This window comes from Acanthochromis polyacanthus, chromosome 10 (assembly GCF_021347895.1).
Source record: "Acanthochromis polyacanthus isolate Apoly-LR-REF ecotype Palm Island chromosome 10, KAUST_Apoly_ChrSc, whole genome shotgun sequence".
NCBI classification, from domain to species: Eukaryota; Metazoa; Chordata; class Actinopteri; family Pomacentridae; genus Acanthochromis; species Acanthochromis polyacanthus.
The window spans coordinates 28,337,352-28,360,468 of NC_067122.1; the positions used below are offsets into that span (position 1 = coordinate 28,337,352).

Consider the following 23,117-nt stretch of genomic DNA (forward strand, 5'->3'; position numbering starts at 1 on the left):
AGTTTTATTTTTACTTTTTAACAGAACATAATGCATAAAAAAAAGCTTGGGCTAATTTAGAAACTATGATACTACACAGTTTGTGTCACAGACTGCTTTGTTTATAATACTCAGTACTGTCTGCAGCACATGTAGCAGAGTACGGTCACAGCTGAGCAGATAGCGGTGTGGAGTCAGACAGTGTCTTCACAGTAAGTAGTGAATTCATTTGGTGGAAATTTCTACAACTCCTGTAGACATTATATGAAGTTAGTTGATTTACACATATCAACTTCAAGCACATCGAACACTGAGACATTTTTGGGACTAGTATCGGAATCCAGATACACATTTAAATACAGCTATAAAGCAGCTATATAGACCTGCCTGAGGAGATGAGGCCTGCAGAGTCAGTAACTTCTTTTAAATCACTTCTGAAAATCCATTTTTATAGACTTGCTTTTATGTGAAGTTTACTTTTAGCTCTGTTTAGTTTTAGTGTTCTATTTTGTATTATATCCTGTTTATTTTATATGTTCTCATTTTATTTTAATTTTAGCTGCCTGGTTCTTTGGTGTGATGTCGTTTCTCTAGTTCTTTATTTCTCTAATTTTTTGACTTTTGAGTTTAACCCTCAATCTGATTCTTTCATTTTCAAACTGCCTAGCTTCCTTGTTTGATTTGCGTGCTAACCTAGCTAGTTATTAATTTAATTTATTGTCATTTTTACTATTTATTTAAATTGACTGCTCTGACTTGTCTCCTATATCTTGCTTGTCTGTTTTGAATGTTTTGACTGTCAAAGCACTTTGTGAACGCTGTTCTTAAGGCTGCTATATAAATACATTTATTATTAGTTATTATTGATATCGATGAATATTACACATGAAGTACGAACACCAACATTTTTTCTTCCTTCATAATCATTATTGGTCAAAAATTGTCTCAGCATTTGATGTGCTTCGATTGAAAATTGTGGGAGTTTTAATACAGGCCTTGTCTACAACGATGTTTGAGTGGTTGTAGAATTAAGTAAAGGAATCGAAAAACAACAAAATGAATCCTGTCTCAATTTGAGCTGCATGGTGGATCAGTGGTTAGCACCATTAACTTGAAGCTAGAAGATCCCCGGTTCGGTCCCAACCAGGGATCTTTCTGTATGGAGTTTGCATGTTCTCCCTGTGCATGCGTGGGTTTTGTCCAGGTTCTCCGGCTTCCTCCCAGAGTCCAAAAAATATGCTGAGGTTGCCTGATGATTCTAAATTGCCCGTAGGTGTGAATGTGAGTGTGATTGTTTGTCTCTATATGTAGTCCTGTGATAGACTGGGGACCTGTCCAGGGTGTCTCCTGCCTTCACCCTGAGTCAGCTGGGACTCAATCCCCTAATGAGGATCGATGTTAAGGAGTTATGAGAGAAAATACAAAGTTCTTTCTCGGCGACCACATGGTGGCGATATCAACATTAAGAATCTAGTGAGTCTGTCAGTTCAAACATTACAATAAACTTCAAGTATATTTAACAGTTTTCTGTGACAAACCCAAACCAAATCTAAAACCCAACAGAAAAAAGGATCATCTAAGACTCAATTACTGGAAAATACATTTTATTTTATTGTATTTATTTGTGCAGTTGGTAACAAGTGACATGACATCATGGTATATACAGAATAGCAGAAAACCTTCCTTTATACACTAGCTTCTGAATTTGTTCCACATTTATTGAGGTCACTGAACACACCGATCAGCCCAAGGTTACCTACAACCTCTTCAAACATGTAGGATTTCTTCACATTAGATTTTATTAAACACTGGCAGCGGAGGCGACAGTTCAGATGGCACAAAATGTCTCTACTACAATAAGTTAAAGATCATGAAGAAAAAAAATAACTGTGGCCTCTAAAAGCCCAGAGGAAAGAGCACAAAGATCTTCTACAAACCGGTTATGAGACAAACCTGCTTCAGATAATACTTTAACTTATTGTGCTTCTTGTGAGGTGGCAATGATCGAGTGAGAAAGAGTTTATACTTAAAGCATGTCTGCAAATGTATCAATGTCGCAAAAAATATCAGCCAAACACGAAAATATAGCGTTCCATAGTATGATAGAGGGAAAAACAAACCAGTTTTTGCATCAAATAATCCTCAAAATGTAATAAGTAATATTCAAAAGAAACTAAAAAATAAAAACCTGTGCTAAATAAGATCACAACAACCGCTACAGAGGCATCAGTGACTACAGTGAACATTTAAATGATTTCTTACATAACAGCTACAGGAGGCAGACTGTTTCCACCAGCACTTGGCCTACTTTCAGGAGGCGAGTCATGACAGGTTAAGTGCCTACAGGAATATTTGACATATTACACACTAGACTAAAAGACCGACAGTTCACATGTAATATGAAACCAAAAAACATCTTTGACAGACAACACATCTTTAATATTGGTCCTATGTCACAATCTAGCTCAGAATAAAAAAAAAAACCCACCTGTACAAACCTGCTTCAAATGAACTGATGAGACTAAATGTGCACTAGAAAAAAATAAAGTCCATAAAGAAAAGAGAAAAGCTGCAGCCTTGCATCGACTGCTTCACTGTTAAAGGAAATGAACATCACTCTCCAGTGTGTTACCTGTCCCTTCCATTCTGCCTTCATGCTGTCCATAAAGCACAATGAGACCTGCAGGGTTTGGTCCCATCGCAGTGACAGAGCGGCTCCTCAACACGTCGCTCATACAGAATACTGACGCTGCCTTTTGCAGGACTGATGAAGCTGATGTACAGGTGCATCAAGGCAGAGCTGCTGCCTGCTTTTATGCATCTGTCGCCTCAGAGAGTCTGTGAACGAGCTGCTAAACTTTAACACTGGCTGGTCTTCTCCAGGCAGATGAAAGGTTCCTGGTTCTTCCCGTCTGCGTCCATTCCAGCCTTCATGTTGTCCTGGTTGTTGCTCGGAGCCGTGGGAAGTTGGCGCTGACGCTCCTCGCTGTGCCACATGCCATAACCAAAGTAGATCAGGAAGCCTGAGAGGGAGAAATGTTTGAGGAGGTGTGAGATGCAGAAAAATGACAACTTTACACTGTGAACCTTTAGATGCATAAGTGGATCAAAAATAACCCGGTGAGGGTTTGTAATGAAAAGTTTTTGTCATTTCATATTCCAGTTATTAAAAACATGTTTTGATATCACAACATTTCAATTTTTAAGTGACCCTTTATATTTGTAAAGAGACTGTAATATTTGTATTACTACCCCCAGCTCTGTAGCACTGATAATATCATATAAGAGCCGATGAAGTGCTCAAACGTGGAGGAAAAGAGTAGAAAAATGTCAACAAAATGGATGTTGACATTTTTCTATGGCTGTTCTGAGTAGTATTCTTCTTTTTCAATCATCAGAATGTTCAAAATCTGTTATGAAATAAAAAACAAACATATTTCAAACATGCAATCATTCTTGTGTGGACAAAAATATAATATAAATAACAATATAAATTGTTCTTGTTAACCAAAATGAAAAAATTCCTTAAAAATTCATTGATTCTTATACGGGTCATTTTTGACCCACTTATGAAAGCGTGTAGGGTCCAATCAGTCGTACATCTAAGGGTTAAAAGAAAAACGCTTATTCACTTTATAGGGAGAGTTCTATCCACAGTCCTGTGGTTAGATGAGAATCTGAAAAATGTTCAGATAATAAATTAATTCACCGTACCAATACAGCAATGTAGAAATACTCTATTACAAATAAAAGTAAAGCAGGAAAAGCAGGTAAGTATCAGCAATGAAATGTACTTTAATAATTAAAGAAAAAGCCCTAGTTTGGTCCCTCTTTATTAGATAATTGTACTGTATTATAGTGAAGTGTCAGTGTGTCAGCAGCAGGTCACTGTTGTAGCAGCTGCCAGTTTGGCATACAGTTTTATTTTCTGGGACAGCAGATAAATCTAAGGGCTCCAAACATGATTAATCAGAGAGGAAAGTAGAAAAATTTTGATACACAAATCTGCTTTTAGTTTTTTAGATACTAGAGCATTTGAACATGAATTGAAATAAATACATGTGAAATTTAGAGGAAAAAATACCTGTTTTTGAAGCTGCTGAAATTTCATAGACATCTGAAATGTACTTTGTACTTTAAAAGAAACCACTGCTTTATTCTTGAATAACTTGTTGTACTCTAAAATCCGCTACATTCTCCAAGTTCTGATCCACAAATAACAAAGCACTTTTTTCTCTGATCTTTAAATTTGGGTGCAATATTAAATTAGTTATTGAGGTGAGACCACGTGGAAAGTTTACAGGGAAAAATCAACATTTTGAGAGCTGTTAACAGCTGATTAACATCTGAAATGTGACCCCATTGCTTATTGTAAATAAGCCAAAAAAAAAAAAAAAGGAAACCATTTGTTTAATCTTTAACAAGTGCTGGAAAACTTGTTGTGTTGCCCTGAAAGTAACTAAATCTGTCATATGGAGTGGGGAAAAAAAACAATATTTCTCCTGGAGTGGAATGGAAGTCTAAAGTATCTTAAAATGGAATTACTCAGTAAAGTACTTCAAACTGTACTTAGGTGGAGCACTTGAACAAATGTACTCGGTTATTTTCAACCACTGACTCTCACATCTGTCCATTTCTATAAAGCTTTATCCAGCTGTCAGTTAGCCTAGATTAGCATAAATATTGAGAACAAAATTGATTTTTGAGCACCTTTCTCTTGAAGATGTCTTATCTCATCTGTTTAATCGTAGAAAAATCAAATGTAAAAAAAAAATCCTCAGAAGTCACAAACTCTAAACTTTCTTCCAGTCTTTATGCTAAGCTAAGGTAGCTCCAGCCTCATATTTACTGTACAGAAGGTTATCATTACCCACAATGTCAGACTACTTCTTTAAATATTTGCTGTGTGTCTTTTTTATTCTCACTCACCTACAGCCATCCACACAGAGAAACGAACCCAGGTGTCTCCACTCAGCTGAACCATGAGGTAAATATTCACAAATATGCTCAGAATAGGCAGAAAAGGCAGAAGGGGCACCTATGACGGCAACAAATACACCAAAATGATCCGTTATAATATGTCGGATAAACACCATTCTGTCATGTAAGACTCTGTGTTAAAGCTGGAGTAGGCAGTTTCATTGTTGGCTTCACTGGTCAGAACTTCCATACAAACTTGTGACTTGCTCCATTTGTGGATTTATAAAATCTAACCCAAGGCCTCAGATTTGAGCCAATCACAGAGCTTCACCCAGATCATGTTAGATGACATGAAAAGCAACAACATCTATAGTCAGAGCAATACGTTGGTACAGTGGCTTAGGCTGCTTTTGTAGTTTATGCATCAAGGAGGACGTGACTACACAGCATGATAGGAATTTCAAAAATGTGTCTGAATGGTTTCTATGCTATTAGAGCAACAGTGAAAGTGCACATGAACAGAATGTGTAGATCAACGACTGCACGTGTACGCAACAGAGTCTTCCAAGTGACAGACATGAAGAGTAGCATATTAACAACAACTATGCATCCATGTGCACGTTTTATGCCTCATTCCTCAGAGCACTGTGTACTTTTGTGAACTAACCAGAAGTCCATTCATTTAAAAGGGAATCTCTGTGGTCTTTGATGTGTTCACAAAACTCCTCCTTCCTTTTTTTTGTGGCTTGGAATTTGCCTCAAGTCTGTTGAAAGTGTTTTTTGCATTGGATTGTGGATAGACCAGACTTTCGCACCAGTGAGATCGTGGGAAAAATAGAAAAGAAGATATGGTATTTCTTGAATATGTTGAAAGTCAAATAGTGCAATTAAAAATAAATCATTTAACTAGTTCTACACAGGCTTGCTGTGACGCATATGGCTACATATACCGTAGTGGTTCATACATCCTGTGACTGCATTTGACAAAACTGGCCACACACCAGGCAACACAAAAGCACATTTATTCATCATACATAACTCACTACCAACCCGGTCTCACGGGGATTCGTGAAACTGTCACGTAAGTTTTAGTTTCGGTTTCGTGCGCACCAACACGATTTCGTCATGTTTTTCGTGCCGCTCACCACGAAATGTTTTTCGCTGTGGTAATCACATCTGAAAGTGGTTTATACCGGCGGATTCATGACGATCTAAGCTGTCCATCGGCGTATACTGCTTGTGTGATCGCGTTTGCGGCCGCCGGCCGCCGGACATTCTTGAAATTCCTATGCAAATTGGTAAGTGTACCACCGGCTTATGGTTAGGTTATGGTTAGGTTATGGTTAGGATTATGGTTAGGGTTATGTTTAGGGACGATGTCATGCAAAATATAGCGTTGGATTCGCCGCAGTTTTACATTAAAAATATAATATACACATTCTTTTGAAATACGTTCTGAGTGGCACGAAAAGTCCGCCGTTTAAAATACATTGGTGTGCATTTCGTGGTGAGCGGCACGAAAAACTTGACGAAATCGTGTTGGTGCGCACGAAACCGAAACAAAAATTTACGTGACAGTTTCATGAATCCTCGTGAGATCGGGCTGTCACTACATATGTGAGTTCTGACTTACGGCGAAAATCGCATTATGTCGCGCCGTAGGAATGGAATTCCAAAGTAAACTTCTGTGTACAGAATTGCATCACGATTAAGTGGAGGTCTTTCACCCACGAGGTTGAGGTTTGGACATTGATTTTTGGCTTGACTATCTTTGTGTGACTGAAGCCTGTGCTCATGTGGTGGGAGGAGCAGAAGAGCTGCAGGAAGAAGCTGCTTATGTTCAAATTCTGGGGGGTTTTGGGGGCTGTCCAGGTTTTTGCCTACTACAGCTTGAAACCAGAGATCTGATGGAGCGCCACATACCATGAAAGAGACCTTCTTGCTGGTCTGAGGCTGCCTGCAGACCATGAAGATGCAGCCGCTGAAGATGAGGAGGCACACGGTCAGCGACACCAGAATCCACACTTCCATCCCAATGATGGAGTAGATGTGGTAGGTGGTGAGATAGCTGACCACGCACACTACCACTACTGTGATTCGAGAGCACACACACAATTAATAGTGACACATATGAACAAAACAACAGAAAAGGCTCATAACTGAAACAGAGCAGCCGATGAAGGCGGTTATCCGGGCCTGCCTACCCAGCACGCCAATGGACATGTTGACCACGCTGGATGAATGCTCAGAAGGAGCAACAGGAGGATGCAGGACAGCCTGCAGGGTGGAGCTGCCACCTTTCAGCATGTTGAGGTGGGACTCAGATTCTGTCAGGTCTGATTCGCCCTCTTCAGACCACAGGTAATCCCTCTCACCTTTACCTGACTGTCGCACCAGAGCTCCATCTGGCTGGTACCTGCAGGACAGTAACATCAAGTTTTTACACTGAGTTTTTACTCCATAAATAATCTGAGGATGCTTGCATTTGTGGTTCTCTTGCCTCTTTTTCTTTGGGCTTGCAAATGCATTAAACCTAGACCCTGGTCTTTGCAAAACATCATCAGCTTTCTCCTTTTTCTTACTTTGCTTGCACAAGTGCAACCTAAACGCAAGTTGGATCTGGCAACATTTTAGTGGTGAAAGTTACAGAAATCTAAATTATTATTATTTGCATTATGTTACTCATGCCTGTGTTTCTGTGTCACTTGAACTTTCACAAGAAACTTTGGTGGATTTTTTTCTGTCAAGACCCCATCAATGCATATAGTGGCTATGTAGTTACAGCTAATTTCATTTGGATGTGCTTTCTACAATTTTACAGTTTCATTTAGCAGATGCTTTTATCCAAACGACACACATCTGAGAGTAGATGCAACACAACGACCTGGATGAGAGCCATAAAATAAGTTTGAATGTGATAATAGGACCCCGGTGCCTACAGGCAGTACAGGAGGTACTAGGATTTTTTTTTGGCAGTCTGTAAAGTGGCATCAAAATTGACTGAGGTTTAACTCCATAAATTATATGAGGATGTCTGAGTTTGTGGTCTGCTTGCCTTAACCTCTTTGGGCTTGCTCAAGCACATTAAGCATGGCTCTTTGTTTTTGTAAAAACAGCATCAGTTTTCTCTTAGTTCTTAGTTACTTTGCATACAGGCAGCCTAAACACTCATTCTCCAACGTTGCAACAAGTAATGTAAGTTGGGTCTTGTAGCATTTACAGAATCCCAAATGGTATACTGTGTAAAGTATTACTTTTAATGTTTACTTGGACAAAAATATGCAATTTTGACTGATTTTAAAAGCTAATTGCTCACTTTCTGTGTCACCTCCAGGTTTTCTGACAATTTGCAAGAAACTTTAGTATATTTTCTTACTGGCAAGACCTCAATCATGCATATAGTTGTACAGAAGATTCAACCTATTTTATTTGGACATATCCTTTTACTTCAAAACAGTGGAGTGGGAGAGGTTAAATCTCTAAAAGTCACACTGCTGTTCAGTGTTTTCACATTGTTTGGAGCTATAGATAAATAGCATCTCTATGTACAGCACATCTGCAAACAGTCCAACCTCTGTCAAACCGCTTGTCTTGTGAAATAGTTTGAGGTTTTACTTTACAAAACAAGTGAGGTCTGAATCCAGGAGAAGAACACTGAGTCTGTATCTGCTGAGGTTGTGGTGATGAGTGTGAGGAACAGAGGTGTGCAGCGAGTCCAGGGTTTAGTGAGTGCAGAAACTTGAGTAAACACCTTCATTTACTGAAGCAACCACTTAAGGCTCATACAATGGGAGCATTCACAGCTCTTACATCACCAGTGTGATGCAATAACCAACAGGGTAATCATGCCTGTGGGAAATAGCTTGGAAAAGCTGCTCGGGAAGCTCTTTCACAACGTTTCACTAGTTATGCTTTTGGGGTTATTTTTAAATGTACCCACCTGAGAATCAATACGCACACGGCAACCAGTGAATAGGCCAGCAGAGTTCCAATGGACATCATATCGACCAGGGCTTTAAGGTCAAACAGGAAAGCCATGATGGCTGCAGTAAGCAAAAAATACTGTTAACACAGATGCTTTCCTGTACAGTCATGAAAACTAGGACCAATCACAATCACATTTGATCACCCATGTACAGGAGCACAACGTTAATGTTCTTGCAAATCAGAATGCACAGAGCACATGAATGTGAACAAATGCAATTTAAAGATCATGCAGACACGTTTTCAGAGTAAAGCAAAGTAAAAAAATGTTTCCTACAGTTGTGACCACTTCCATACCGAGTGTCATCTGATGTGAGATACACTGTGGAGCTGCTCTCAGCTCTCCGACTCGTATCTCAGCACCAGACTCCGGTATGGAGCGGATCTGAGCAGCACGGTTCAAACACAGAGCAGTGGTATGTCCGCTGCTCCTCACAACACTATATTCAAAGAAAAACAACAGAGAAAGCTCCCCTGCCCCAGTGCTGTCAGGTGCTCAGTACAAGGCCTGTGGTGGTGCTGCTGGTGATGTGGTGGGAGTTCACATCTGCCAGAGTTCACATCTGCCAGAGTTCACATCTGCCAGCCACTTCACCAGGTCGTTCACCCTGCAAGTCTCAGCCCCAACACCTGAGCACAGTGAGCGTGGTGCAACTATGTGCTTTACACCTGGAGCCTGCTCAGCAGAAAAGCTTTAGAAGACATTCCTAACACTGCATGAGCACTGCATCATCTACAAAGGCCCAACTGGTTGAATTTCATTTTTATTTTATCCACACGTTTGAAGATGTACACCAACGTGTATTTGTGTCATGTGTAAGAGTAGAAATGGTGCTACAAATAGAAGTGAGATGATTGTGTTGAAAACAGCTGGAGGCAATGATGAGACTACTGTGGTTGTGTATTACAAGCATAATTGTAGCCTACACTGCAATTTTTACATTTTCAGAAGTACAGTGGAGGAAAGTAACTGCACTTAAGTTCAGTTTTGAGGTACTTGTAGTTGAGTATTTCCGTTTTCTGATACTTTATACTTCTACTCCAATACAGTTCAGATACAAATATTGCACTTCTTAATCCACTAAGTTTATTTTCACTAGTTAGGACCACACCATTGATTTGAAGCTTGAGTGTTTACTTGATGCAAATGATCATTATGTTGGTGATGACTGAGATGAGCTGATACAGTTTGGAAAAGCTTAGTTGGAGATGAGCAGCAGCTCCCAGGCCGGCAGACTCCCAAAGAAAAGGAGAAGACAGGAAAAGAAGCCAGAAGTACAGGGAGGTTGGGTGCAATGGCGCCACCAGGCGATGGCCTGGGGTGGCCGCGGCCACCCCTACAAATCTGCTGGCCACCCCACTGGCCAGTTACAAACATAGATTGCCAGTTAGGCTCACACTGCAGCAAGGACAAGGCTCAGACTGCGCACACTTAGCCAATCAGAGGCGACAAAGACAGTTCCTTCCTCCTTGATTGGCTCATTGTCTAACAGTGATGTTAATCACTCATTCATTCCATTGGTTCTGAGCAGTTTGCAAACTCTGACAGCATCGCCATTGATCCGCATGGATCAGCAGCGCTGATCTGAACAGAGGACTATGAGTAAGTCATAATTTCTTTTGTAAAAAAAAAAAGGGGGAGGAAAAATATTCGTCATGACATGTGCTTTGTAACTGCCAAAAGGTGCTGCTTCAGCAACCTGTTAGAGCAGCGCTGCTGTGCTTTTTAACTTATTTGAGTTACAGGCATAGTCAGCTAGTTAGCTGCTGCTATTATAACTCCGCCAAGGCGTGGCGGAGTTATGTGACAATCGATGTATATATATGTCTATGCCCGCTGACGATCACATGATTGTGATCCTACTATAAAATGACCATGATTTATCAGCTGGAAATCATAAAAGGAACAAACGATTAAACTGTGGGGTGTTTCTGAGTCCCATCAATTCCTGCCGACCACTGCATATTTTGGCCACGCGTTGTAGCAAACCCCAGCCAGACACGTCAAGTTCAGCCATCAGCCTTATTTGAACACAAATTCACCTTTCTGTCCTTCCCTTATTTCTTCACCGTAACACCTTGTCCCCGCTAGGTGCTTATAAGTTTAAACACATCCTTTACAAGACAGCAACAGAGTGGAACCGTTTTCTGTCACGTTTATGTGAATTTTCAGACTTTTCGACAGCGTCTTCGTCATGTCAAGAAAACTCTTCTTAGACAACACATCCTGGTTACACAATAAAAGCCAGTAAACATTAAAACTACGTTTTTAAAATAAAAGCATTGAGGGAACGGTTATTTTAACACTAGCAAAACAAAGGCTTGCAAAAAGTGATGAACTGATCAACACACCTTCATAAGTGTAATTTAAAAGCTATTTCGTATCTATACATAACATGCACATGCAAAACACATGCCTGTGCTCAGCACAAGGTCATTTTTTATTAAAGATTTCATCCGTTGTAAATAATACGTCAACTCAGCAGCCTTGGTGGAGTTCTGCGCTCTCTGAGTGCTTTTCTAGTTTCAATTTGCAGACCACGAAGAGAAAGTCAACAGACATCTCTTCTTACTTCAAGAAGAAAATTAGCACAGGAGGAGACAGAGAGCCGATGGTCGAGCAGCAGAGGCATAATGATGAGGAGACGGAGGAAGAAGGAAGGGAGGAAATTAACTCAAAATGTTAACTGTACTGTTATTAGTCTATGCACATTAGATCATTAGTAACATTAAATATAACATAATAAAGACAACAAGTTTATAAATAGGTGCTTCAAGTCTTTCTGATAGTTTTCTGCTAGCCTACATACTACAGTATTATTTTTTTTAAAATACAGTAATAATAGTACTAGTAAAATAAAATTCATGAAATTATGGCTTTTTAGTTTTGGTGTGCCACCCCAAGATTTTTAGTGGCCCCACCTGGCCACCCCTATGAAAAATTTCTGCAGGCGCCACTGGTTGGGTGTGGCACGAGAAGCGAGAACGAACAAGTGTGAAAGGCAAAGTGGTATATACAGACGTATGGCAGGAACGGGGGTGATTGAGGTGTGGTCCTGCTCCTAAACCTCAGCTAAAACACTTTATTACTTTATTATGTAAAACAATGTACTTACTTTGCAGCTTTATTTCAGTAATACTAAATATATACAACTAAAAATTATGATGTAATATGACAGGTTAAGATAAAGCTTTTTAAACAATAATGAGAAGCTTTAACAGCTTCAAAATGGAGGTGATAAACACATGGATGCATATACAGTTAAAATCCAACAATTCTGAAATATATGATTCTGCACAATGAGGACTTTTGGTACCTTAGCCCTCTGAACCCCAAAACCCTGACATGTTCAGTTTTAAAACTTGGCAAAATTACACACTTTTTCAGCATTTTTTTTAACAACTTTTCAACTTTCTGATAGTCTAGCAATGTATTATGAGTAATGTGCTGTTAAATCTGGAAAAATATCCCATAATTAACATAGAACTGTGATATTTCTTCAAAATCACGAAAAATTGCTAAAATTTACTGCTTGAAACATAGCTGCACTCCTCAGCACTGCAGCTTCAACCAACAAAAATTGTAACTTTTCTGGTGAACTTCTAGCTGTGTTAACGGGGTGCAGATAAGAGACATCAAGTGAAACCCAGTGACAAAAAAAAAGCCATCAAATAGAGGAGCAAAAGTCAGTAAAAATGATGGGACAGGAGCAAAAAACGCCCCGTAACTGCTTGGAGTTCAGAGAGTTTAATGTATTTTGATGCTAATACATATTGATGCCAATGCATTTTTTTGTACACATGACTTTTACTTTACTGGTATGTTTACTTAAGTTTGAGATCTGACTAAGAATTTGAAGCCACAGTAGCTCTGTACATTAGCCCAGCTGTGCTTTGAGCTAACTTTAGCAGAACACATTAGCATGCGCTGAGCGACAATGGTAACATGCTAATGCTTAGAGCAACATTTATCATGTTTGCTGCCTTAAATTTAGCATGTTGAGCATTTTGACATTTGCTGCTTACGATAAAACACAAATTAGCTGGGGCTAATGAATGTTTTTGGACAAAATATAAGTTTGAGAGAAGGTTAGAAAGTCTCCAAAGTTACTACATTTCATCATGGCATGTATGTGTGATAAGTATTTGTAGTTAGTTTCTTAATAATAAAAGAGAGTGAATTAGATAACGGAAAGGGGCTGAAGCCAGTTGAATACCTGTCTGCTGAACAAAAATAACAAACTGAAAATTAAACAGTATCCTTTCGCATCTTTAGAAATGAATGTAATGGTTTTGTCACATGCTTTGGAAACACCATCACCAAGCTGTTATCATGCGTTCACCACCACCAACTGATACACAGATAGAAAACCATGTTATAACCCCATGATAGGCGAGTCCTCGTCCGGGAGCTTACCCGCTGTGGTACCTGCCGCCATGGTGGCAGCCACAGGCGACTGCCGTTTACTCACTTTGGACATAAATTTGAACAGAATGCCATCTCGTGCCATGGCAAAGAGAATACGCGGCAGAGGGAACATGGAGCCCAACAGGCTAGGAAGAAGAAGATGGTTAAGTTGAGGGCATTCTGGGAGAGAAAACATGACACCTGCACAACTGTGAAAGAACAACAGCGGAAAAATCTCTAGCAGAAATAGATAGTTTTAAATTTAACAGGCCAATTCAGGACAGAAATTGATTCAGTTTTATGTCAACTCAACTGCATCTTTCACAGCTGATTCAGTGGAAAAAGATTAGCTGAGTTACTTGGCCGCTCCCCAACTCTCACCTGCAACTACACCGGAGCTCATAGTGGCAATAAGTGGGGTCTTCGTCTTAGGATTGATTCGGGCTAAGGCTTTGAAAAGCACCCCATCCTCTGCCATAGCATAGATTACACGAGGCATAGGAAAAATGGAGCCCAGCAGACTGCATGAGACAGCAGAGACATGCAAGACCAACACGTTAGTTAAGAGCCCCGAACCCAGACACACAAAATCATACAATCACCAACAACCACATCAGTGAAGCGTCAGAGTATGATTAAAGTCAATGAGTGTCTTTCTTTCCTGTTGGTAGTATCATCAGTTTTATCCTCCATTCTTTTACATCAGCTTAAAGAAATGGAATATTTACTGGAGCACCATAACAAAGTTACTGAAATTATGGTTTCATTACAGTTTCCAGATGAGCAAACATCCACCTTGAGCAAGAAAAAAGTGCATTAAAACAGTTTCACAACTGGCTTCCCTGCATAAAAAATTGAGTTAGTCCACAAAGTAACAGGATAAACACCAACTGTAGGCTCTAAATTATACTAAATTTAGTTGATTAGAGTCCAGTCTGAACAAATTTAGAATGTAGATCATGAGATGATCTGATGGAGGACATTCAACAGGGTTTCTTGACAGAATACTGATTTTGGAACTGACATAGGAAGCCCTCAGGGAAGAAAGACAGAATTAAGTGATACCAATATACTGTTGTGAGACACTCCAAAATTTGCTCATCACACTGTGCATAGAATACTTAAACCTTCTGAACCCCAAAAGCTCTTGGCGGGTTTGAAAGACCTTGGTTTCATTGAAAATAATCACAAAAATGGCACAAATTTATCAGAGTGAGATATGGCTAAAACAGAAGGAATCGTCAAAACTTTAACTCTCCAATGGCCCATGGATGTCCAACTCTAAGCTGAGAATTGTGCAAATTCTTGAGAATTACTTTATTCGAAAAGGGAGTGACTGAAAATTTGGAAAACAAATTTCTGCACTCTTTGGCTGCAACCAACAGTCACATGACAAGAATGTAAACAATTCTTGGATGAACTGCAGGCTATGTTTACACAGAGCAGAAAGGCAACAAGAGAAACTACAGGGAAAATAATACGTGTTTGATCAATAAAATAAATGCAGCATGGTTCAAAAACAGGATACAGATGAGCAAATTACTGGAAGACTTGTACTGTAAGGTGAAATACCTTAGATATATCTAGCTTGTAGAGGTTTGTAAAAATATAGATAGTTAAATATGTGTAGTACGTAGAGTCATCATTTTTCCAGTATTTTCCTATTTTTGGAAACGTGCTGTTGCAGGATTTTATATTGCAGGGAAAAATTTGCACAATGTGGTAAGAAAAAAAATGTGGGATGAGCTAAAAACACCCCTAAACTTGTTAAGGTTCAGAAGGTTCATCATAAGCATTACATCACAAAGACATGCAGATGTCTCAACACAGAAAGCATTAAATATTACGCCCACCAAAGCAACAGGAATCAATCCAAAACAAGACATAAACAGAGATTTGTGGTCAAACTTTTGACCAAATCTCACTAATATCACTAATTTACAGTAAATATGTTATAGCTTAGAAATTAGATACAGCTATACTCTGCCTTACTTTCTTCTATTTACCAACATGTATATTGACATTTCCTTATCTTGTTTTATGAAAACAAAGCCAGAGGTTACCTGGTAGAGAGGGCACACAGTGAACCCACAGCAACCACATATTTGGCAGGAGCCCAGCCCACATATTCAAAGGCCATAGGCAGGGGGCTCTTCTCATCCAGCAGGTAGTAAGGCATCATAAGGGTGAGCGCTGCTGACACGCCGAAGTACGCCAGGAAACACACAGTCAGCGACACCACGATGCCGATGGGAATGGCCCTCTGAGGGTTCTTCACCTCCTCACCTGTTACACACAATTACACGTTATCACGTTGAGCTCTGATTTAGGTGAATCACAGCCTACTTATGACCCACCTGTTGTTGCAATGCAATCAAATCCAACAAAAGCGTAGAAGCAGGTAGCAGCTCCGGCTAAGGTCCCACTGAATCCATAAGGCATGAATCCTCCAACACCATAATCGCTGCTCACATTGGCAGTCGCCGACAAGTTCCTGAAACATGCACACTGCCATTTTAGAACAAAGACAGCACAGTGATACTCGCTCTTCAGATAAAATTAATAAACTACCTTGTAACTACGGTGAAATTTATAAGGGATTCTTCACTGATCTTCCAGTTATGAGTGTCTCCTTTGACGAAGCCTGAGATGATGACGAACAGGAGTACGAGCACGTTGACCGAAGTGAAGACCTTGTTGACCCAGGCCGACTCCTTCACTCCGAACGAAAGGAGTCCTGGATGAACATAAACACAACAGACCTCAGAACAGTCATGAGATCAAGATCAAGGTCAGCACTACCTTAATAAATTAAGTAAATGTCCAGTAGTCCATCGTCCCACTAAACGTGCAAAGCTAAAGGTCAACAGCCATTCGTGGCTTTACCCAGAACTCAGACTCTGACCACCCAAGTGAAAGTCTTCCATCTGACCCAATGCACCACTGACTTTATTTATCTATAATATTTTATCTGATTTTTAAGAAGATTAGTCTAGATCCACCATCATGGACAAGATTTTCCAAGTCTGAAAACAGAGCAAACAGTACCGACTTTATATAAAAGATAGATGTAGTCTTCAGGTTTGAAAAGTAAAGCCAGTGTGGGAGTTCCTTAAGCTGCATTCCTTCTAATGGCCAGCCAGGGGAGACTACTCTGGTCAGATTGTACAGTACTCAATGAGAAAATGACCCTACTTCCCACTTGATTTGTGATCTCAGTAAATAATTTCCTAATGGGTTTATGGTCTCTCTGGCTAGTTTGAAGTCTCTTTCAACATAGCATGGGCCTCAATTAAAGATTTATGGTCCCATTTAGAGGAAAATGGAAGATAAATCAGGATACGTTTTAGGCAGGACTGCCTTGTGGTTGATATGTGCATAGTGAACTTCTCAGTCAGATCCAAACCTTGGTCATTGCATCTGATTCTGAAAAATCAAGATGGCAACAGTCAAATTCCAAACTCAAGGCTCAGCAGCAGCCCACAAACCAATAGGTGGCCTCACAGTTGATGAGATGCAGAAGCCTAGTTTACTCTCAAACCACTTGAATTACAATGTGCTAAAGGTTAGTGAGGAACTTTGCCCAGTGACATAAAGTTCATTGGGTACCATGTTAAAGTGAAAGCAATCAGAAACATCTTCCAATATATTTGTTCATAACTTGGGCAAAAAGAATGTTTAAACTTATGACTGCACCGGATAAAAAGACAAAGAGTAAGAAGATTACTGAAGTTATTATAGTTTATCCTACAGGAAATACAATTTGGTGACAGATTAAAGGAAAAATCTCAACCCTTGTTCCCTACAGTGAGAGGACCTAGTGGCTCTGATATTCCGTTGGGGTCATTTTGCTACCATGTTATAGGTTCACTGGTCCTAATAGAAGGAAGACTGACTTCAAATCAATGCAAAAATGTTCTGAGAGATTGCCTTTATCCCAAGACAAAACATCACTACGATCATCAAAACATTAAATGAGGCAAGATCTTTTTAAATTAGAGTTCTGGAGACTTGGACAATCAGTGCCAAGCAGTGGTGTAGTCTAGTTTTTTCTAGTGGGTATACTCCAGCCTCATAAACCAAAGCCAGGTCAGGTTCTCATATATGTGCGAATGCACTCAAACACGCGCGCGTGCGTGCACGCACGCACGCACACACACACACACACACACACACACACACACACACACACACACACACACACACACACACACACACACACACACACACACACACACACACACACACACACATGTTTGTACTTCTATCTTAGTGAGGACATCCATAGGCGTAATGCATTTCCTAGAGCCTTACCCTAACCTTAACCATCACAACTGATCGCCTAACCCTAATCCTTACCCTAACCCTAACCAAACCTCAATTCATACCTGTTCTCTAAAAACAAGTCTTCACCCTCAAACATGGCTGTTTCAAAGTGAGGACCGGCCAAAATGTCCTCACTTTGTAAAAATGTCCTCACTTTGATAGTTAAATGCAGAAAATGGTTCTCACAATGTAGCAAGTACAAGAACACACACACACACACACACACACACACACACACACACACAGCAACAGCAGCTCCTTTATTTCAAACTACCAATTAGATACTAATAGACATTATAGCGTCAGCAGCTCCTCCTCCTGCCATCAGGTAGAGCTAGTGTTTCCTCTTCATCATGTGCAGAGTTTTGTTCATTTATTTTTGTGCAAAAAAGTTTTATTGAAATATTAAACAAAAGTAAGAATGCCTGTTTTTGTAACAAAACAAATGCACAAAATGAGTCAATTATAAGGCTTCTCATAAAAACACTGAATGACAAAGAGTTTGTCAAAACACAAATGATTCATATTTGCCAGGTTAGGCTAAAATATGAGGCTACAAACAATAATAAATTAGGAGCCGTTTGGGAGCCGAAAGAACCGGCTTTTCTTTGGAAGTCGTGCCAAAAGCTCTCTGAAAAGAGCCGAACTTCCATCACTACTGTCCTCCTCTCTGTCCCTCACCTCTCAACTGGTTTTTGAAGGCAGAGCTGTGATGCAATGCAGAGACTTCATTAAAGGTCCCATATTATGCTATTTTTCAGTCACGTCATATAGGTCTCAGAAGCCCAAAAACATAGTATTTAAGTTTGTTCGCCCCAAAATCATCCTTTGTTCGGAGATTCAGCGGTCGAAAAAGTCACTCTCACCAGCACTCCTCAGAACAGGCTGTTTCTGGGACTGCTTCCAGGTATGCGGCTTACAACAAGCTGTCAGCCGCCTTCCACCAACAGCCGAGAGCGGGGAGCAGCTCGGCACCATTGCCGCTAGAAGGACAGATGCTCTGGCAGCCAGCCGCCGGCCACCACCAGCCGAAAGCGGGGAGCCGAAAGCGGGGAGCCGACCAGCGCCGCTGCCGCCGCTCTCCAGACAGCTGCTACTGGTGCCATGAGCCTGGTCACTTCGCACGAGACTGCCCGGCGCCCACACTGAGAAACCGAGCTCCGGGAAACGAGAGAAGAGTGGCGCTGTGAGGGAACCGCCACTCCAGAACCCCCTCCCTCACCCAGGACAATGCACGCTGGTAGGACAGTGCGGCCATGCCGGTGGGGGGGGGGCACAGTCAAGGGGAGGAGTTAAATCCGCTTATTTCGTCATAAGCGGACCCAACTCAAACTCAGACGTTTGAGCAGGCATATTCACAAAATGTGGTGTAGCAAGGCAGGGAGGAAACAGACAGTTTTCAAATTCGAACCTCATAATGAGGCTACTTCAACACACACTACTATAAGAAAACTTTCACAAAGTGAGATTTGCATAATATGTCCCCTTTAACTGAGTAGCATCAAGTGGGATGCCTGAACTCGTACATAACTGGTCTGTGCGTTTCTGAGCTGATAGACCAATGATAAACACTGGAAAGCTGCACCGGTAAAATAGAAGCGGCCTGTCAAATTTACACCCGTATAGACGGCGTCTGGGTCCGGATCCAGACCGCGGTCCGCCTTTTAGTGAGCCGTGTTCTCAGCCAGACACCTTCCCCCGTCCCACCGCTTCCTGACACAGAGAAGACGAATTTATGAACAGGAAAGTGAACGTTAATGTCAAAAAACTTACTGATACATATGTTTGCGCATTTTTAAGTGGTTATATGAAAATTCGAGACCTTTTCTAGTGAGTATACGGCAAATACCTGCGTGTTTGCACCCCTGGGTATACATATCTTTGCGCATTTTTAAGTGGTTATACGGAAATTCCAGACCTTTTCTAGTGAGTATACGGCGTATACCTGCGTATCACGTAGACTACACCACTGGTGCCAAGGACTATTGAAGCTTTTATTAGTTTTCTTCTTTTAATTTGTCACATATCTGCATAGATACCTGTATGAAATTTCATAGCATTTAAACACCTGCTTATGTTACAGGTGCGGTTTGTTTGCATCCTTTTACTCTAAATTGTCTAAAGTCCACATGTCTACAAATGAAACTAATAGAAATGTGTACAGTCAATAAATTTATGGAAGAAACCACTATGCTGCTTCTCCCAAAATCAAAAGCTGATTCTTTTAATATTTGGTTTTGAAGAAGCCCTGCCGTTCTCACCAAAACCAAACATTGGTGGATTCTTTCTGAGTCTCACTGATATAATATAATCACTGCAATGACACGCCAGCATATATGCTACCTTACCAGAAAGTAGCAGAATCAAGCAGACAGCAAAGAAGTCGGGGTACTGGGCCAAACCAGGGGAATTCATGCTGAAGTAGGTTTTACAGAATATCTCTATGTGTCCTCCAATCATCTCGTCAAATGTGCCACTCCACGCTCTGGCAACTGAGGAGGTACCTGTGAGAAAACGAAGAACAGCCATCAACAAGAGCCAATATCTTCTTTAAAATAAAATGCAATTCAAAGAACTCACCTATCACATAGGAGAGGATTAAGTTCCAACCGGTGATGAAGGCCCAGATCTCCCCTACAGTCACATAGCTGTAAAGGTACGCAGAGCCAGTTTTGGGGACGCGGGCGCCAAACTCTGCATAGCACAGTCCGGCCATGACGGAGGCCAAGGCGGCGATTAGGAAGGAGATGACAATGCTGGGGCCAGAGTCTCCCTTGGCCACCTCTCCAGCCAGGACGTAGACGCCGGCACCCAGAGTGCTGCCCACCCCCAGGGCAATGAGGTCGATGGTTCCCAGGCAGCGGCAGAGCTTGGAGTCCTCCAAGTTGTTCAGGTCGACCACTTTCCTGCGCACCAGGGAGCGGCCGAATGACAGAACCTGCTCCAGCATGCTGACACCTGTTGAAAGAAGGAATGGGAGAAGAAAGAATTGAAAATGCCGCACATGCTCCAGGGTATGAGGGGGTAACTTGAAAGGATGAAACTGTATGTACAGGTGCAGTGTAAGGACACATAAACATACAGATACAGTACCGTTCAAAAGTTTGGAGTCACTTAGAAATGTCCTTATTTTTGAGAGAAAAGCATTTTTTTCATTGAAGATAACATTAGATTAAACAGAAATCCAGTCTAGACATTGTTAATGTGGTAAATGACTATTCTAGCTGGAAACGGCTGATTTTTAATGGAGTATCTCCATAGGGGTACAGAGGATCATTTCCAGCTACCATCACTCCTGTGTTCTAATGCTACATTGTGTTAGCTAATGGTACTGAAAGGCTCATTGATGATTAGAAAAACCTCGTGCAATTATGTTACGACATGAATGAAAGTGTGAGTTTCAATGTGTTTTTAAATAAATCCCCTACAGCCATTGCAGTCAAATCATCTCAGTCAGTCATATCAGAAATCTTCATATTAGCATTAATATTTCTACAGTTGTGCAACTGAAGTTCATGTCAGTCAGGTTGATTTAGCTCTACTCGCTTTGCATTTTGAGCTCCTGAAAAATGCTGCAAAGTCAGTTGCATAACATGTACATGAAACAAAGGTAGAGGTAAAGCTTTTGAAAGGGATGTTAACCCTACAAACTGTGACGCGAGCTTTAGGAATGCTGCCAAGCGCCGTAGCGTGGTAAAGTTCGTACAGTAAGAGTCCCATTAAAATCTATTGTTTGGGGTTATGGTGCAGATCAAAGTGCTCAAAGAGACACATTCATCAGGGGACCATGAATTCACCAATATGACACAATAAAGACATTCCTGGAGCTCTGTGCACTAATTACATGTAAAGGACACAAATAGAGAAACTTCAGCGTCTTCTTTGTTGTCATTGTCTAGTACATCTAAAAAGGGGGAGATGCTGCTTAAACATATTAGCATGAATACAATATGAAAAAATGAGGAAGGAATATTCCTGCCCCCAAGTGAATTGTTGGTAATTTACTTTGAAGTTAAGGCGCCTTCTTTGAACCTAAACTCTGATTACCTTAACCATAAATTAACACTGACGACCGTCCAAATGTGCATTGATCTCTGCTACAGCATGGGTTTTTACACCAAGAGGAATGAGTTTTGGATGTGACAGCTCATTTCCATTACAATGTGGACTCTATTACAGCATGTCCATGAATACAGTGGACTAAAACTTACAGATTTTGGCAAGTAAAACTTCAGTTTTGTCAAAAAGGAGACAATAATTGAAGTAATTTAGCCTGTCAGAGAACGTGTATTCCACACTGTGCACTGACAACTTGTGCAACATGTGGAGCATATTTTCAACTCAACATATTGAATTTTCTTTTCAGACCCTGTGTTGACCTCAGCTTTACAGAAATCCTCACAGCTAAACTATGAAGTAGTAATTCTAAAATTATGCACATGAGCAGATGCTTTACATCCTGTCATGAAGACTTGCACATACCTCAGAATGACACAGTATGGAAGTGAATGGTCCGAGTTCAGACAGCAGAAACAAAAATGCTGCTTGAGTGCTTTTCTTCCAGCTTGCTTCTGCAGGGAGCTCCGGCAGATCAGCTACACAGGTAAACCTCAGATGATATGAGCTGATCCGATGAACTGCAGCCTCAGAATTGCTGAACACAAATTCACTATTCTGGCACGTAAACTGTGCAGAGCAGCAGTTTTACTCCTCCCTTCTGTCCCCAGTGTTTCTTCATAGGATCTGCCCTCGCCTTGCCCCTAGACTCAGTCTCCAGTCTTGCCACAGCCAGGGGAGTGACGTCCCTAGAGAAGGGGAGGCAACAGGGGAGGAGGAAGCCCGAGGGAATTAGGGTAGGGGGACATTTTACCTCAGTGGTTGTGGTTTGAGGGGAGTTACACTCTGTGGAGGCAACATTGCACCATAAGTGAGGAAAAAAGTGCACGGATGTATTTGGTAGAAACTGTTAATTCTATTGTACACTCAGGCTAAATAGATCCCAGCTGTCCAGATGCTTACTGACTACTGATAAATGGTTAGGCAACTTTCACTGACAAACACTGAGCCAGACACTGTTTACCCAGTGCAGGCCACAGGAGCGCTGCTAAAAGCATGGGTGCTGATTGGTCAATGAAGGGTGGATAGTAGGTGGCAGAGGGTGGGGTGGAGGGGGTGTAAGTCCTCCTAATGGAAGACAGGTATTGCTCAATGTACCCTGAGCTACTGGACCCGTGAACATAATAAAATCAATAACACAGCTCACTGTGGTACGCCAACAAAAAAAAACAAAAACGCCTGGCATCTCCACAGTAACTCCACTTACAAGTTGGAGCTCTTGGAGAGGGGAAAAAAACGTGCATTTTTCCATCAAAGAATTGAGAATTACAACTACAGTTGCAGTGGACAGTATTTCTGCCAAGACCAGCTCAAACCAGCTTAAGACCTCAGTGGGAAGGTGGCAGCTGGCCCTCAGAAACAACGTCCAACCCACAAGCCCGAG

General features: G+C 41.0%; 1 protein-coding gene across 2 annotated transcripts; it reads right to left on the reverse strand.

The window, feature by feature from the left end:
• Positions 1–1,566: 1,566 nt before the first annotated feature.
• Positions 1,567–22,400, reverse strand: slc7a2 (solute carrier family 7 member 2). 2 transcript variants are annotated; one of them, XM_022212941.2, is made up of 12 exons: positions 22,100–22,400; positions 20,198–20,575; positions 19,966–20,121; positions 15,863–16,028; positions 15,649–15,785; positions 15,355–15,577; positions 13,301–13,437; positions 8,840–8,942; positions 7,104–7,315; positions 6,823–6,989; positions 4,909–5,017; positions 1,567–3,002 (listed from the first exon to the last, which is right to left on the reverse strand). In XM_022212941.2, exons 2-12 carry the CDS (start codon positions 20,565–20,567, stop codon positions 2,839–2,841), a joined length of 1,944 nt encoding a protein of 647 aa, XP_022068633.1. In that variant the 5' UTR covers positions 20,568–20,575; positions 22,100–22,400; the 3' UTR covers positions 1,567–2,838. The 2 variants fall into 2 exon arrangements, with proteins under 2 accessions (XP_022068633.1, XP_022068632.1); XM_022212940.2 differs by lacking the exon at positions 13,301–13,437 and adding an exon at positions 13,673–13,812 and having other exon boundaries at positions 22,100–22,399.
• Positions 22,401–23,117: the final 717 nt, after the last annotated feature.

Excerpts from the sequence above, each read along its gene's own strand:
- slc7a2 (XM_022212940.2), bottom strand. The coding sequence starts at position 20,567 with ATGCTGGAGCAGGTTCTGTCATTCGGCCGCTCCCTGGTGCGCAGGAAA. Across the intron at positions 20,122-20,197 it reads AATCCTCTCCTATGTGATAG|GTACCTCCTCAGTTGCCAGA; the intron begins GTGAGTTCTTTG and ends GTTTTCTCACAG. Across the intron at positions 7,316-8,839 it reads GTGTGCGTATTGATTCTCAG|GTACCAGCCAGATGGAGCTC; the intron begins GTGGGTACATTT and ends ACTGTCCTGCAG.